The sequence below is a fragment of the Mobula birostris genome, chromosome 2 (genome assembly GCF_030028105.1).
Source record: "Mobula birostris isolate sMobBir1 chromosome 2, sMobBir1.hap1, whole genome shotgun sequence".
Classification (NCBI taxonomy): Eukaryota; Metazoa; Chordata; class Chondrichthyes; order Myliobatiformes; family Myliobatidae; genus Mobula; species Mobula birostris.
This window is the reverse complement of record NC_092371.1, coordinates 241,601,773-241,617,895: the sequence shown is the minus strand read 5'-3', so window position 1 is coordinate 241,617,895 and position 16,123 is coordinate 241,601,773. Positions and strand designations below refer to the sequence as shown.

General features: G+C 42.7%; 1 protein-coding gene across 4 annotated transcripts in view; it reads left to right on the top strand.

Moving 5' to 3' along the window:
- The window catches only part of bach2b (BTB and CNC homology 1, basic leucine zipper transcription factor 2b), a 348,705-nt gene that overhangs the window by 83,662 nt on the left and 248,920 nt on the right, over positions 1-16,123 (top strand). For 2 of the 4 annotated variants that reach the window (XM_072251652.1, XM_072251656.1), the window contains exon 2: positions 14,553-14,599. The exons of the other annotated variants lie outside the window; for them this stretch is intronic. In XM_072251652.1, the coding sequence (XP_072107753.1) occupies positions 14,576-14,599 (24 nt within the window). In that variant the 5' untranslated portion in view covers positions 14,553-14,575. The remainder of the gene's footprint in view (positions 1-14,552; positions 14,600-16,123) is intronic. 4 annotated transcript variants of the gene reach the window in all.

Here is a 16,123-nt window from a genome sequence, read left to right as displayed (position 1 = left end):
AAGTGTGATGTGTTGTTCCTATTGTTATGTGCTAAATATTTAGCTTTCTGTAATTTCACATCACTTTGTGGTTATTTTCTCTTTAGTAATTAGTGTGCTGTATGCTCAGTAGGGTTTAATTCTTGTACTGTATGCCAGATTTCCATTGTAGTTAGCTTGTAGTACTCTATGGGCAGTGTTTGGCACTGTGGTCTGTTTCAAGCTCTGTGGTATTCTGGCCAATATAGTGTGGTGTCAGTTATTCGTATTTTATGGACTGCATTTGGCACTTGGTGGTCTACATTTGTCATTATGAGCAGTTTATTGCACTTTGTTAGTGCTGCATATAATCACTTTTCAGCACAGGGAGATCATTTACATCTTTACTAAATTATGGCTTCTGGCAATAATGGAAACTTGTTCAGAGCCAGTAGATAAGTGACAGTTATACATGAGTTATCATATCCATGGAGTCAGTAAATTATCCTAACAGTGACGCACTGTCGTGTGTTAAAATTACTCAAGGACATCGGTTATCAAAACCACAATATGCCTTCTTTTTTCCTCACATTCATATAGATTTTCTCAAAATGGTTCCATCTTCTGCTGCACTCCTTGGATTCCTGAATGGGATCCTTATTCTAAAATGTAATTTTACCAGAATATATGCAATGGCTTCTTACTAAATAAGAGATTCAAGGTATTTATTAGGCCTGCTGGAATAAGTATTGGAACAGAATTTAAACCAGGGCAGACACAGTCACATAATTGGAGCCTTGGTACTCATTTGATTCTATCTTGCGATAAATATTGTTTGCACATGAGGTAAGAACATGGTTTTCATTATTGCATTACCTGATCTTGATGAGAACAAACTATTATAGATTGACATACCAATGCTGTCTAACATACATTAAGTTCTTGGGCTTTTATTTGTCCTTATCCAACAGTTTTGTGCAGGAAATGTGGCTGGATTAGGATGTCCTCATTACTATAACAGTGCAGTAAATCAACAGCTGCAGCAAGTTTCCTGTTTCCCAAAAGTGCACAATGAGTTTAAAGTCTGGTCAAGAAAGCTGTCTCTTGTGTTCTTTCGATAATGAGAAACTGACATCATTCTAGATTTTAAGTTCGTGAAAGCTATGAATAAGTACCTTGCTTCGTAGGATATCCCAAAAAGAATCTTCAGGAAAACAATTTTTATAAAATTGCTTTTAGTTTGGACTTTATTTTCCTTCTGAGTTGGGGCCAGGGAGTGGGAAATCTGTGTTCCTGGATTAAATAGTTTCTGCAGCTTTAAGTTATAACCTGCAGAATCTCAACTACAACGTTTTTCATTAATCCTGGTACCTTTTGGGGAAAGTTGTGCATGCTTGTGAATGTGATGGGCTCTTCAACTGCTTCCTGCAAACTTAAACAGCATCAATGTAGGCCTGAACTTGTTCCAAAGTTGAGTTGGTAATACCATGCACTGTTCATCTCCCCCCACTCTGCCCACTTTGTGCCCTCACTTGTGCTACAGCTGGTAGATGCAATGCATGTCCAACAGCCGTCGATCCCAAGGGATCATGGGTTTGCACCTCTGGTGGACTGTGTCCTCTCCAGGGTGCAAGCCTGGGCGGGAGGATTTGGAGAACTGGTTGTTGCCCGTGCAGTGGGTTCTCCCTCTCCAAGTCACTGATGTAGTCCAAGGGAAGGGCAGCGCCAATACAGCTTGGCACCAGAGTCGTCGCAGAAGCTGCCAGAGTGAAGTTGTAAACAATCCTTGGGAACACTCCCGAACCCTTTCCCAGTGGTGGGTATGGCCTCGAGGCAGCAGAAGTTTAAAATCAGAGTTTTCCTTCTCCTAGGCGGGCTGCCGTCCAAGGCTGATGAGCCCCACCTGCCCGACCAACAGTAGAGCAGGCATGGAAAGAAAGCATCGCAGAAAATTTCTGGGATGTGGTACAACAAATTGTTCACATAAAGAATAAAATGCCCTGAAAAATTAAAACACTAAGAAGAATTCTCACCAACAGCCATTGGATCAGTGAGGGTGGGGAAGTGTGGTTGCAATCTGGTATTCTTACTAGGAAGAGAGCGAGCATGTGGTATGTCAAATGCTGGGTGAACAATGTAGTCTTTGGAGTACTGCAAGTCTGTATCTTTACTGTTGCTTTGCTCATGCTTGAGTGCTCGGTGACAGGTGCCGATGCATTTTTTTTTGCCGGTGGGGGAAAGGGGAATTGTTGCTCGCTGCCACTTACGCGCGGCGGGGGGGGAGAGCTGTGGGGGACTTTGGGTTTCTAACATTTAACTGTCATTCATTCTTTGGGGCACTCCTCTGTTTTCGTGGATGATTGCAAAGAAGAAGTATTTCAGGATGAATATTGCATACATTTCTCTGACATTAAATGTACCTTTGAAACCTTTGGTCGGGTGTTCCATGGTCACTGCTGGAGGATGATGGAGGATAATGGCGATCTTGTGAAGTGCAAGAACAAGGAGTGGTACTGGTTAAGAAATGATTTGTTTGGGAGGAAATATTTAGGCTTCCACTGAGGATTATGGAAGAGCAAAGTGATTGGAAAGGGTCTGCAGAAAGCATTCATCCTTCTTTTGCCCACAAATAGTGCACCTTATAGAGTTCATCCATCTTGCATACTTCTCCAAACTCAGGGAGACTCTTCCTTAAGTGATTAGAAATGGGAGATGGTCAGGTTCATTATAACCTGCTTTCAGGAGATGCAGAGTTACCTTCTGTGAACATCTGCACTAGAAAAGAGTTAGTGTGTGTGTGTGGATAGAGGCCAGGTAGATGAACACAGGCAATAGGCTTGGTTCAGGATGCTCTACACCAGGAGTTCACAAGCTTTTTTTATGCCATGGACCCCTTCCGTTAAGCAGGGGGTCCATGAACCCCAGGTTAGGAACACAAAATAATCTGCAGAAGCTGGGGTCAAAGCAACACTCACAACATGCTGGGGGAACTCAGCAGGTCGGGCAGCATCCATGGAAACGATCAGTCAACGTTTCGGGCCGGAACTCTTTGTCAGGACTGAAGAAGGAGAGAGGTGGAGATCTCAGAGGGGGAGCAGTGAGAAAGGATCTCACTGAACTCCCGTCAAAGGGAAGATTTAAACTTCTTCAGGGTAGGCATACCTCGAAGAGACTTCGCAGTGGAGTAGCAAATCGTAAACACAAAATAATCTGCAGATGCTGGGGTCAAAGCAACACTCACAACACGCTGGAGGAACTCAGCAGGTTGGGCAGCATCCGTGGAAACAATCAGACAACACCCAGGTTAGGAACCCCAACTCAATGTCAAGGTTTTCTTGCAGCCATTTGATAGCCTTTACTGAGTAACCTTTGTATCATATTACATTCTAAAGAACTTAGCAGGGTACGAGACTATTAAATGATTTAATTTTGTAGTCTGAACAGCTTTTCAATTGTTTTGGACATGATTATGTAGTAGTTTTTATTTGTAATATTGCAAAATTTACAGTAGTGACATCAATGGAAACTGATTTTATTTGTCTGACAACTTAACAACGTGACTTGCAAAGATCAATTGTAATAGGTGCAAGTGTACTTCACATAATGATGGCACAAGATGCAGATTGCGCAATGTTTCAAGAGATCATTAAAGTTTCATTGATTGTGAATCAGACTGTCTGTTAGAAAATCTGACGGATAGAGGAGTTAGCGGAAGCAGAACAAGAAATGTGGATGGGGAAGCTAATTAGCGAGACTGGACAGTTGGTATTTAGAATTAGTGATGTAGTATTTGAGAGCCTGGTAGAGGTCATGGGGCAGAGGGTGGGTTTGGCCTAGTATTCATTTCTATAGTAGTTTTTGAGAAATGTATTGGCTGATAGAGCATCCTGTGTGTGACGTATGTATGTTTACTGCTCTGCTGCATCCGAGCTCAGTTATAATATTCTTCTGCAGCAAACCTTCACAGATCACTGTGTACAAGTACTTAATTATGGCAGGCCTTGTACAGTAGAGACCTACTAACATTTCAGAGTTCTGACAGCTGGAATCCCAGGAGAATCACAGGGAAATTAAGCTGCAAAGTAAGAAGTAGTGAAAAATCAAATTGCTTTTTTTAACTTTCACAATAGAAGCAGCTGGAGAAGCAATAATTTTTGGCTGGAATACAGGAAAAGTTATCTTTACTGATTCGAGATGATCTCAGTGTCAGGCAGTGTAATTTACTTAGAATAGATTTTATGATGAAGGTAGCTTGACATTTTTATTGAGTCACACAAAGAGAATATGAAAGCAACACAGAGTGGATGCAGTTGGAAATACAGCAAACCCTGGTGAAAAACAAAACAAAAACTGCTGATCAAGTTTAGCTTATTGTCATTAAACCAGACACATAAATACCACCTAATGAGACAACGTTCCTCCAGATCCTCCTGCCTGATGTTAGGGGGGTCAAAGAGATTGTTGGACGGTGGGAGGGATCCTTGACAATGCTATGAGCCCTGCACATGCAGCACTGCTGATAAATATCGTGGATATCAGATGCTACAAGTCTGAAATACAAACAGAAATTGCTGTAAATACTGAGCAGGCAAGGTAGTTTCCATGGAGAGAGAAATAAAATTAACATTTGAGAAATAGTTGCAGGAACAGATCATTCAGACTTGGTTCCGATTCCACTATTGAATAAGATCATGTTAGATCCTTTAACTCAGCATTATTTTCCTGCACTAACTCCATATTCCTTGATTTCCTTAAAATTAGTCACAGTGCACTTGGTAGAAAATTCTGAAGATTTACTTTTCCTGGATGAAAAAACACTAACTGAATGCCTGAACTCCTATTGTGATACCTGGTGGTAGACATAGAAAATATTATTTGTGAACTTTTACAAGGCGGCACAGTGGAGCTGCTGCCTCGCAGTAAAAGTTGTTCTCATGCTTGTTCATAAATTCTCTTGCAATAAATGGCAACTGATCATTTACCTTCCCAATTGCTCACTAAACCTGCATGTCAATATTCCCTGAAAAATATACTGGGACACTTTTTTTATAACACAAATACCTTTTAATTGCTCATCCTTTCAAATATATTCTGCTTTGCTGGTTTTTTTTTACCAAAGTGGATAACCTTGTATTTTTGTACACCATGTTCCACCTTCATACACTTATCCAATCACTCAGCCTGTGAATATTTTCCTTGAAACCTCCTAAAGTCTTTCAACTCTATATTGTGAGCAAACATAGATATATTACGCATGTTCTCATCTAGATGGATCGTGAATTCGAGCTGGGGGGCAGCATTGATCCTTGTATTTATTAATTATGTTTTCCCAAACCAAAAATATGTTTATTTGATAATCAAACATTATTCCATGTTGATATCTTATCTATAATCCTGTGAGCTCTAATTTTATACATTAGGCTCTCGTATGACAATTTATCAAAGACCTGATAGGCTTGAGATGAGACCGGATAGAAGTTTAGAAGATAGAGGCATAGATAGCATAGACGAGCCAGTATCTTTTTTCCAGGGTCAAAGTCTGTCATTCTAGAGGGGATATATTTAAGATGACAGGGAGTAAGTTCAAAGGAGATGTGTGAGGCAAGTTTTTTAATCTGAGAATGGTGGGTGACTGGAATGTGCTGCCAAGGGTGCTTAAAAGGCCTTTAGATAGGCGTGTGGATGGGCAGAGAATGGAGGATATGGACAATGTGTAGGCATAAGGGTATAGTTAGGCATTTAATTACTTCTTTAATTTGTTCGTCACAGCAACGGGGGCCAAAGGTCCTGTTCTTGTTCCTGTTCTACATTCTATGTTCTGAAGGATTCTCCTCATCTATTTTGCTCTTTAAAATCTAAAAATCTCTTTAACACCAGCAACCAGCATGACTTTTCTTCATAGATTTTTGAATCTTTGTGAACCATACTTGACGCTGGAATTTTGGAAGATGATAACCAGTGCATCTTCTTTCTCCTTAGCCCCTCCAGGACCTTAGGAAAAAAGACAACAAATGCTGGAGTTCTATCATGTTTCGAATCTATTAATTTTTTTCACTAATGCTAATTTCCTTGAACTCCTCATTTGCATCAGAACTGTGGTTCTCCACTATTTCTGAGAGATTTCAAAACATAGAACATAGAATAGTACAGCACAGTACAGGCCCTTCGGCCCACAATGTTGTGCCAACCCTCAAACCCTGCCTCCCATATAAGCCCCCACCTTAAATTCCTCCATATACCTGTCTAGTAGTCTCTTAAACTTCACTAGTGTATCTGCCTCCACCACTGACTCAGGCAGTGCATTCCACGCACCAGCCACTGTCTGAGTAAAACCCTTCCTCTAATATCCCCCTTGAACTTCCCACCCCTTACCTTAAAGCCATGTCCTCTTGTATTGAGCAGTGGTGCCCTGGGGAAGAGGTGCTGGCTATCCACTCTATCTATTCCTCTTATTATCTTATACACCTCTATCATGTCTCCTCTCACCCTCCTTCTCTCCAAAGAGTAAAGCCCTAGCTCCCTTAATCCCTGATCGTAATGCATACTCTCTAAACCAGGCAGCATCCTGGTAAATCTCCTCTGTACCCTTTCCAATGCTTCCACATCCTTCCTATTTGAGGCAACCAGAACTGGACACAGTACTCCCAAGTGTGGCCTAACCAGAGTTTTATAGAGCTGCATCATTACATCGCGACTCTTAAACTCTATCCCTCGACTTATGAAAGCTAACGCCCCATAAGCTTTCTTAACTACCCTATCCACCTGTGAGACAACTTCCAGGGATCTGTGGACATGTACCCCCAGATCCCTCTGCTCCTCCACGCTACCAAGTAGTGTCTGTGTCTTCATCTGTGAGGACTGACATAGCAAATTTACCTGTCATTTCCTAATTCCCAACATGATTTCGCCTTTCTTACTGTTAAAGGACCCATCTTTGCTAAGTTTTATTTTGTGTATGGAATAGAACTGCAGCTCAGAATTAAGCCTTTTGGCCCATTCCAAACCATTAATCTGCCTGCTCTCTGACTGTAGTCCTCCATGCCCCTCTCACTCATGTACCTATCCAAATTTCTCTTAAATGTTGAAATCAGTCCGACATCCACCACTTATGCTGGCAGTTCCTTCCACATTCTCGCTACCTTCTGAGTGAAGAAGTTCCCCCTCATGTTCCCATTAAATATTTCATCCTTAACCAATGAAATCTAATTGTAGTGTCATCCAACCTCAGGGCCTGCTTGTATTTACCCTGTCTATACCCCTTATAATTCTGTATACCTCTACCAAACTTCCTCTCAATCTTTTGCGTTCTCGGAATAAAGTCCTAATCTATTCAATCATTCCCTACTACTCAGGTCCTCAAGTCCTGCCAACATCCTTGTAAGTTTTCTCTGTACTCTTTCACTCTTTTCTGCAGGCAGGTGATCAAAACTGCACACGATACTCCAAATAAGGCCTCACCAACACCTAATACAATTTCAACATACCATCCCAGTTCCTGTACTTAATATTTTAATTTATGAAAGCCAATGTGCTAAAAACTTTCTTTACGATCCTATCTACCTGTGATGCCACTTTCTACGAATTATGGGTCTGTGTTCCCAGATCCCTTTGTTCCAGTGCACTCCTCAATGCCCTACTGCTTACTGTATATGAGCTAGCCTCGCTGATCCTCCCAAAGTGCAATACCTCACATGTGCCTGCATTAAATTCCACTACATCTGCCATAGCCCGTCCATACCCTTCCCATCCATGCACCTATCCAAATTTCTCTTAAATGTTGAAATCAGTCTCATATCTACCACTTTCACTGACAACTCATTCCACACTTTCACCACCCACCGAATGAAGAAGATCCCCCTCATGTTCCAGCCCATTTTTCAAGCTGGTCCAGATCCTGCTGCAAGCTTTGATAGTCTTCCTTACTGTCTACTACACACCAAGCCTTAGTGTCATCCACAAATTTGCTGATCCAGTTAACCACATTATCATCCAGATCATTGACATAGCAGCAACTGACCCAGCACTGATCCCTGCGACATACCACGAGTCACAGGTCTCTAGCCAGAGAGGCTGCAATCTATTACCAGTCTCTGGCTTCTCCCACAAAGCCAATGTCTAATCCAATTTACTACCTCACCTTGAATGCCAAGCTACCAAACCTTTTTGACCAAGCCTCCCATGCGGGAGCTTGTCAAAGGCCTTGCTAAAGTCCATGTAAACAATATCCACTGCCTTGCCTTCAGCAACTTTCTTGGTAACTTCTTCGAGGAACTCTTAAGATTAGTTAGACATGGTCTACAAGCACAAAACCACATTTATTAACCCCAATCAGTCCCTGTCTATCCAAAAACTTGTACTGTATATTTAGATTAGATTAGATTCAACTTTATTGTCATTGTGCTGAGTACAGATACAAAGCCAATGAAATGCATTTAGCATCTGACCAGAAATGCAAAGAGTAGTGTTATTTACAAAATAACTGCGAATAAAAAGTGCTGCTGCACACAAATATAAAAGTACTGAGACAGTACAATATGGGTGCAAAACTGCTTAGCGCTGTGATGTGAGGTTCAGCAGTGTCACAGCCTCAGGGAAGAAGCTCTTCCTGTGGCTGCTGGTGCAGGAGCGGAGGCTCCTGTAGCGCCTACCGGATGGAAGGAGAGTAAAAAGTCCATGGTTAGGGTGAGATGCATCCTTGATAATGCGTTTCGCCCTGCCCAGGCAGCGTTTATGGTAGATGTTCTCAATGGTGGGCAATTGGGTGCTGATAATCCGCTGGGCAGTTTTCACCACATGCTGGAGTGCTTTGCGGTCCGATACGGAACAATTGCCATACCACATTGAGATGCAGTTGGTGAGTATGCTCTCAATGGTACAGCGGTAAAAGTCCGTCAGTATCCTGGGACAGAGGTGAGCTTTCTTGATGCTCTGCAGGAAATAAAGGCGCTGTTGCACCTTTTCTGATCAGGATGGAGGAGCTCAGGGACCAGGTGAGATCCTTGGAAATGTGGACACCAAGGAATTTGAAGCTTGATACACGCTCCACTACAGCTCCGTTAATGTAGATGGGGACGTGAGTGTGGTTCCTAGCATGCCTGAAGTCCACAATGATCTCCGTGGTCCTCTGGGTGTTAAGGGCCAGGTTGCTGTCGGCACACTACGTGGCCAGATGCTGGACCTCGTCCCTGTAGGCCGTCTCGTCGTCCCCTCTGATCAGGCCAACCATCATGGTGTCATCTACGAATTTGATTATGGAGTTAGAACCATGTACAGGAACGCAGTCATAGATGAAAAGGGAGTACAGAAGAGGGGTCAGCACACAGCAGACAGGTTGTCTAACTTAACTGATTGGGGTCTGTTAGTCAGAAAGTCCAAGGTCCAATTGCGGAGGGATGAGCTAATACCAAGCTGGCGAAGTTTGACGATCAGCTTGGAGGGGATCACAGTATTAAATGCCGAACTAAAGTCAATGAACAGCATTCTGACGTAAGAGTTGGGGCTGTCCAGGTGGGTCAGGGCAGAGTGAAGTGCCGTGGAGATGGCGTCCTCTGTTGACCTGTTGGTGCGATAGGCAAATTGATGGGGGTCCAGGGTAGTGGGCAGACAGGATTTCAGATGTGATAGAACCAGTCTGTCAAAGCACTTTTCAATGATGGGGGTGAGTGCAACTGGGCGGAAGTCATTCAGGCCTGTGGCCGTGGAATGCTTCGGCACTGGCACGATGGTGGCGATCTTGAAGCTTGTGGGGACCACTGCCTGGGCCAGGGACAGATTAAAAATGTCCGTGAAGACCCTGTCCAACTGCCCTGCACAGACTCTGAGCACACGGCCAGTTATTCCATCCAGACCAGCTGCCTTCCGTACATTCACCCTGCTCAGGGTGGCACAAACATCAGAGATGGAAAGTGAGAGAGGCAGTTCACCAGGTGGGAGATCTGATTTGAGGGTGATCTCCTTGTTCTCTCGGTCAAAGCGAACGTAGAAGTAATTGAGCTCATCAGGGAGGGAAGCAGAGCTGGAAGGGGGCACAGTACTAGGTGGTCTGAAGTCTGTAATGACCTGTATGCCATGCCACGTGCGCCAGGGGTCTGAGGAGTTGAAATGCTCGATTCTCTGTTTGTATATGTGTTTAGCCTGAGAGATTCCCCTCTTCAGGTTGGCCCTGGCTGAGCTGTAAGCCTCCCGGTCTCCAGACCTGAAGGCTGAATCTCTGGCTTTGAGCAGGAGGCGAACTTCTCTGTTCATCCATGGTTTCTGATTGGGGAAAACTTTTAAGCAACACACATAAAAGTTGCTGGTGAACGCAGCAGGCCAGGCAACATCTCTAGGAAGAGGTGCAGTCGACGTTTCAGGCCGAAACCCTTCGTCAGGACTAACTGACCTTCACCAGCAACTTTTATGTGTGTTGCTTGAATTTCCAGCATCTGCAGAATTCCTGTTGTTTGGGGAAAATTTTATTTGTTTTTGTGATGTCACTCTACCTACACACTTGTTGATGTGCTCAAGGACAGAGTTGGTCTACAAATCAATGTTAATCTGAGAGTCTGTGGTGGCATGGGCAGCAAACGGGCTCCAGTCTGTGTGTTGGAATTGGTGCTGAAGAGCAGAGTCAGCACCCTCCAGCCAGATCTTAATAGTCTTCATTGTGGGTTTCACATGTTTAATGACTGGGCTATACTTGGGAAGCAGAAGCAATGAAAGATGGTTGGAAAATGAAAGATGATCCGGCCCCTTAGAATACCTTCCAATAACTTTCCCACAACAGATCTCAAGCTCACTTCCATTAGCTATTTTTCAATCCTCCTGCTTCTCACTCGTAGCTAAAGATGATTTAAATATTTTTGCAAGGACCCCTGTAATTTCTGTACTAGCCTCCCACAGGGTCCAAGAGAACAGCTTGTCAGGCCCTGAGGATTTATCTACCCCTATTTGCCTCAAAACCGCAAACACCTCCTGCTCTGTAATCTGTATAGCGTCCATGACTTCGCTGCTGCATTTCCTCATATCTATAGTCTCTGTTTCTGCCTCAGGAGTAAATACAGCTGCAAAAAAAAATCCATTTAAGATGAGAGTCTTACTTCAGTGGTTGGTAAGTTGATGGAGAAGATCCTGAGAGGCAAGATTTATAAACATTTGGAGAGGTATAATATGATTAGGAATAGTCAGCATGGCTTTGTCAAAGGCGGGTCGTGCCTTACGAGCCTGGTTGAATTTTTTGAGGATGTGACTAAACATATTGATGAAGGCAGAGCGGTAGATGTAGTGTATATGGATTTCAGCAAGGCATTTGATAAGGTACCCCATGCAAGGCTTATTGAGAAAGTAAGGAGGCATGGGATCCAAGGGGACGTTGCTTTGTGGATCCAGAATTGGCTTGCCCACAGAAGGCAAAGAGTGGTGATAGACGGGTCATATTCTGCATGGAGGTTGGTGACCAGTGGTGTGCCTCAGGGATCTGTTCTGGGACCCCTTCTCTTCGTAATGTTTATAAATGACCTGGATGAGGAAGTGGAGGGATGGGTGAGTAAATTTGCTGATGACACAAAGGTTGGGGGTGTTGTGGATAGTGTGGAGGGCTGTCAGAGGTTACAGCAGGACATCGATAGGATGCAGAACTGGGCTGAGAAGTGGCAGATGGAGTTCAACCCAGATAAGTGTGAGGTGGTTCATTTTGGTAGGTCAAATATGATGGCAGATATAGCATTAATGGTAAGACTCTTGGCAGTGTGGAGGATCAGAGGGATCTTGGTGTCCGAGTCTGTAGGACACTCAAAGCTGCTGTGCAGATTGACTGTGTGCATTGGCCTTCATCAACCGCAGGATTGAGTTCAAGAGCCGAGAGGTAATGTTGCAGCTATATAGGACCCTGGTCAGACCCCACTTGGAGTACTGTGCTCAGTTCTGGTCACCTCACTACAGGAAGGATGTGGAGACTATAAAAAGGATGCAGAGGAGATTTACAGAGATGTTGCCTGGATTGGGGAGCATGCCTTATGTGAATAGGTTGAGTGAACTTGGTCTTTTCTCCTTGGAGCGACCAAGGATGAGGTGACCTGAAGGAGATGTATAAGATGATGAGAGGCATTAATCATGTGGATAGAGCATTTTCCCAGGGCTGAAATGGCTAACATGAGAGGGCTCAGTTTTAAGGTGCTTGGAAGTAGTTGCAGAAGGGATGTCAGTGGTAAGTTTTTTACACAGAGAGTGGTGAGTATGCGGTATGGGCTGCCGGCAACAGTGGTAGAGGCCAATACAATAGGGTCTTTTAAGAGACTCCTGGATAGGTACATGGAGCTTAGAAAAATGGAGGGCTATGGGTAACCTTAGGTAATTTCTAAAGTAAGTACATGTTCGGCACAGCATTGTGCGCTGAAGGGCCTGTATTGTGCTGTAGGGTTTCTATATTTCTATGTTATGATCTCCCTGATCTCTTTTGGTTCCATGCATAGATTACCACTCTGATCTTCCAGAGGACCTTGCTATCCTTTTGCTCTTAATATATCGGTAGAAGCCCTTTGGATTCTCCTTCACCTTTTTTTTGTTTGAACAATCTCATACCTTCTTTTAGCCCTCCTGGTTTCCTCCTTAACTGTTTTCTTGCATTTCTTATCCTCCTCAAGTACCCCATTTGTTCTTGCCTGCCTATAATGCATTTTTTTCTTTTTCTTAACCAGGGCGTCAATATCCCTAAACCTTGTTATCCTTGCCTTTTATTCTGACCGGAACATACAAACTCTGTATTCTCAAAATTTCACCTTTGAAGTCTTCCCATTTACTATGCACAACTTTGCCAGAAAACAACCTGCCCCAATCCGGTCTTGACAGATCCTTTTTGATACCATCAAACTTGACCTTTCTCCCGTTTAGAATTTCAACCTGAGGACTAGTCCTATCCTTTTCCAAATTACATTGAAACTAATGGCATTATGCTCACTAGGAGTGAAGTATTCTCCTACACAAACTTCTGTCACCTGCCCATCTCATTTCCTAATAGGATAGCTAGTATTGCACTCTCCAGTTGGGACTTCTATGTGCTGATGAGGAAATTTTCCTGAATACATTTGACACGTTCTTTCCCATCCAGCCCTTTAATAGTATGGGGGTTCCACTCAATATGTGGAAAGTTAAAATTACCTTCTATCACAAACTTATGTTTCTTGCAACAGACTGTAATTGCTCTACAAATTAAGTCCCATGGACTGTTGGGTGGTCTGCAATGTTATCTCATTAATGTGACCATACGTTTCTTATTTGTCAGTTCTACTCATAAAGCTTCAGTAAATGAACTCTCTAGTCTGTCCTGACTGAGCACTGCCATGACATTTTCCCGGACTAGTAATAACAACCTTCCTCTGTGACATCTAAAACAACGGAAGCCAATCTTGCCCATCCTGCAATCAAGTCTTACTAATGCCTGCAATGTCATAATTCCAGATGCAAGTCCATGCCCTCATCTGTCTTTCCTGCAATACTCCTTGCATTGAAATATAGACAGTTCAGAACATTAATCCCACTGTGGTCGTCCTTTTGATTCCTGACCTTGTACGTAGGATTAACAACATCTTTCTCCACAACCACTCTGTTCTGAATACAAATATGGATTTTTTTTGGTAGTGAGTACCAGGGTAGCATAGTGATTAGCGTAACATTATTACAACTTGGGATGTTGGAGTTTGGAGATCATTTCTAATGCTGTCTATAAGAAGTTGGTTCCCGTCAGCATGTGCGATTTCTTTGGTTTCCTCCCACAGTCCGAAGGCGTATCAGTTAGTCGGTTACCTGACATTGCAAATTGTCCTGTGATTAGGCTAGCATTAAATAAGTGGTTTGCAGGGCAGTGCGGTTCAGTGGGCTGGAAGGGCCTGTTTTGTGCTGTATCACTAAATAAATAAATGTGCTAGTAGGTCAGAGTTAAGCACCCTGCAAAAGCTGTGTAATTCAGAGACACACAAAACATATGTTGCACTCAATATATAAATATTATACATGGAGCAGAGAAAAAATAACTACACAAAACTCTGCCTGTTGTGTTGCGTCTTGCTGTCTTTAAGGCATCCATGTAGTTGGAGCAGCCAGCTGATTGCAGCAGACAGTCATCTGTCTGCCAATTGTGTTCTTAACCAGATGCTGATGGTTATACAGAAAGGATGTGAGTTGAGAGCAATGTTGTCATTCATGACTTTTTCTCCTTTCCTCTCACTCTACTGTATCCTGCTAATGAAAACATATGATGGTTTGGGAATTAAGGGGAAATAGAGGCTTGTGTTCTGACCTACCATAGCTGAATGCCTCACTATATCAGCCTGCTGTGTCATTGTATTAGCCCCAGGTCGTCCTGTTGATGCTTATGATATTGCTCAGCAAATTGGAGTTTCGTTATGGGCTGCCAAGGACCGATCAACAAATTTGATCCTCTGTATCCCAGACAATGAGTTCTCAATCTCTGGTAGTGTACTGAATGAAGTTCAAGTTGTTTCACCACAAAGGGGATTGGAAAGTTGACAAGGGCATTTCCCAAGCTGGTTACTCAGCTGCAGTGTTGAACCCTTACTGACAGAGAAAATGCGCTTTGTAATTCTTGCTGTTTTTTTCAGATCGCTACTGGCAGCTGAAAAGTATGTCGCATGATGTTCACAGAATGGTATGTGACCTGTGACGTCATTATTGAAGCGTTACCCTGAAGTGAATGTAGTTGATTAAAGGGAACTCTTGTACATGTGATTTATAATGTGTTCTATTTATACTGCAGTACTGTACAAATTCAGATTTAAACAATTTGGTCAAAAGTTCAAAACAAATTCATCACAGTATGTATATCTCACCATACACTATCTTGAGATTCATTTTCTTGCAGGCATTCACAGGAAAACTAGGGAATATGATAGAATCAATAAAAACCTTACAGAACTAAATACTGACAAACAACTAATGTGAAAAACAAGACAGGCTATGCAAATATATATAAGTAGGCAGAAACTAAGTTGAAGTGAATGAAGTTGTCCACACTGGTTCAAGAACCTAGTGGTGGTAGAGTATTAACCCTTCCTGAAGCTGGTGGTGATCAAGTCCAAGACTGTGACCCAGTGGTTGTTGCGCAGGTTCAGGAGCCTGGTGGTCATAGAATAATAACTGGTCTTGAACCTGGTGGTGATCAAATCCAAGTCCAATGGTTGCATTGATTCACTTTGGGTACAGTGGAGAGATTTTAAAGAACAGATGGATAGAATGTAATCATTACCATCAGTCTGAAGCCATTTAATCCTGGAAGCCCAAACCAGCTTTTCCTTAAAGCGGTATAGTTTGTTCCATTCTGTTTTTTTTTTACCCATAACCTTACAGTTTTCTTTTTCTTCAAGTAATAATTCAATTCTTTTTTGAAAGCTTGAGTTGACCCTGGTTTCAAGCAAGTGTAAAGGATATCACAATCTCAAAAATTAAAATGAATTTTGTTTCAGAATGAATTTTGAATAGTTGAGAGTGTGCCTTCAGGCTCTGTACCTCCTTCCTGATGATAGCAATGAGAATAGGGCATGTTTCTGTGTAATAATAAGTAGAATTTTTAAAGTGAATTGGGCAGCAGAATCCGGCTAACATCTTTGGGAGCTATGCTGGATCAGATAGTTCGTTGATGGAATTTTGTAGAAGTCAGATACCCCATTGTGAGTTTACATTTCTCACCTTTTCTATTGAGCACAGACCAACCAACAAGGCTTGTGGTCTTAAAGTTGTAAATTCCTTTTCTATCCCAGTGTGATAGTGGTTGCCAGGAAGGGATATGTAAAAGAAATCAATGTTATTCAGCAAATGAAAACAGAGTCAAAAGTTTACTGGAATGTTGGAATTAGTATGGATCTACAGGACTCTTTCAGATTAGAGAGTCATTATGGTTATTTCTTTCAACAACCATAATGTTGTTCCATTTTCATCCTATATGTGCAATGAAGTTACCAAAAAGTGGAAGAGAAAAAGTAGGTGCAATTGCAGTAGTTTAAAATACATTACCTGTCCTACGTAGAAAAGTTCTTCCAGGAGAACGCCTTTGACCACAGGGCCATCAGGCAGTGGTCGGCACGTAATGTCCTGCAGGCACTGCAGGAGAAGGACGTGATGGACACAGTGGGGTGGTTCCCTGAGCAGACCGTCCAGTTCATCTGGCAAAATGCCT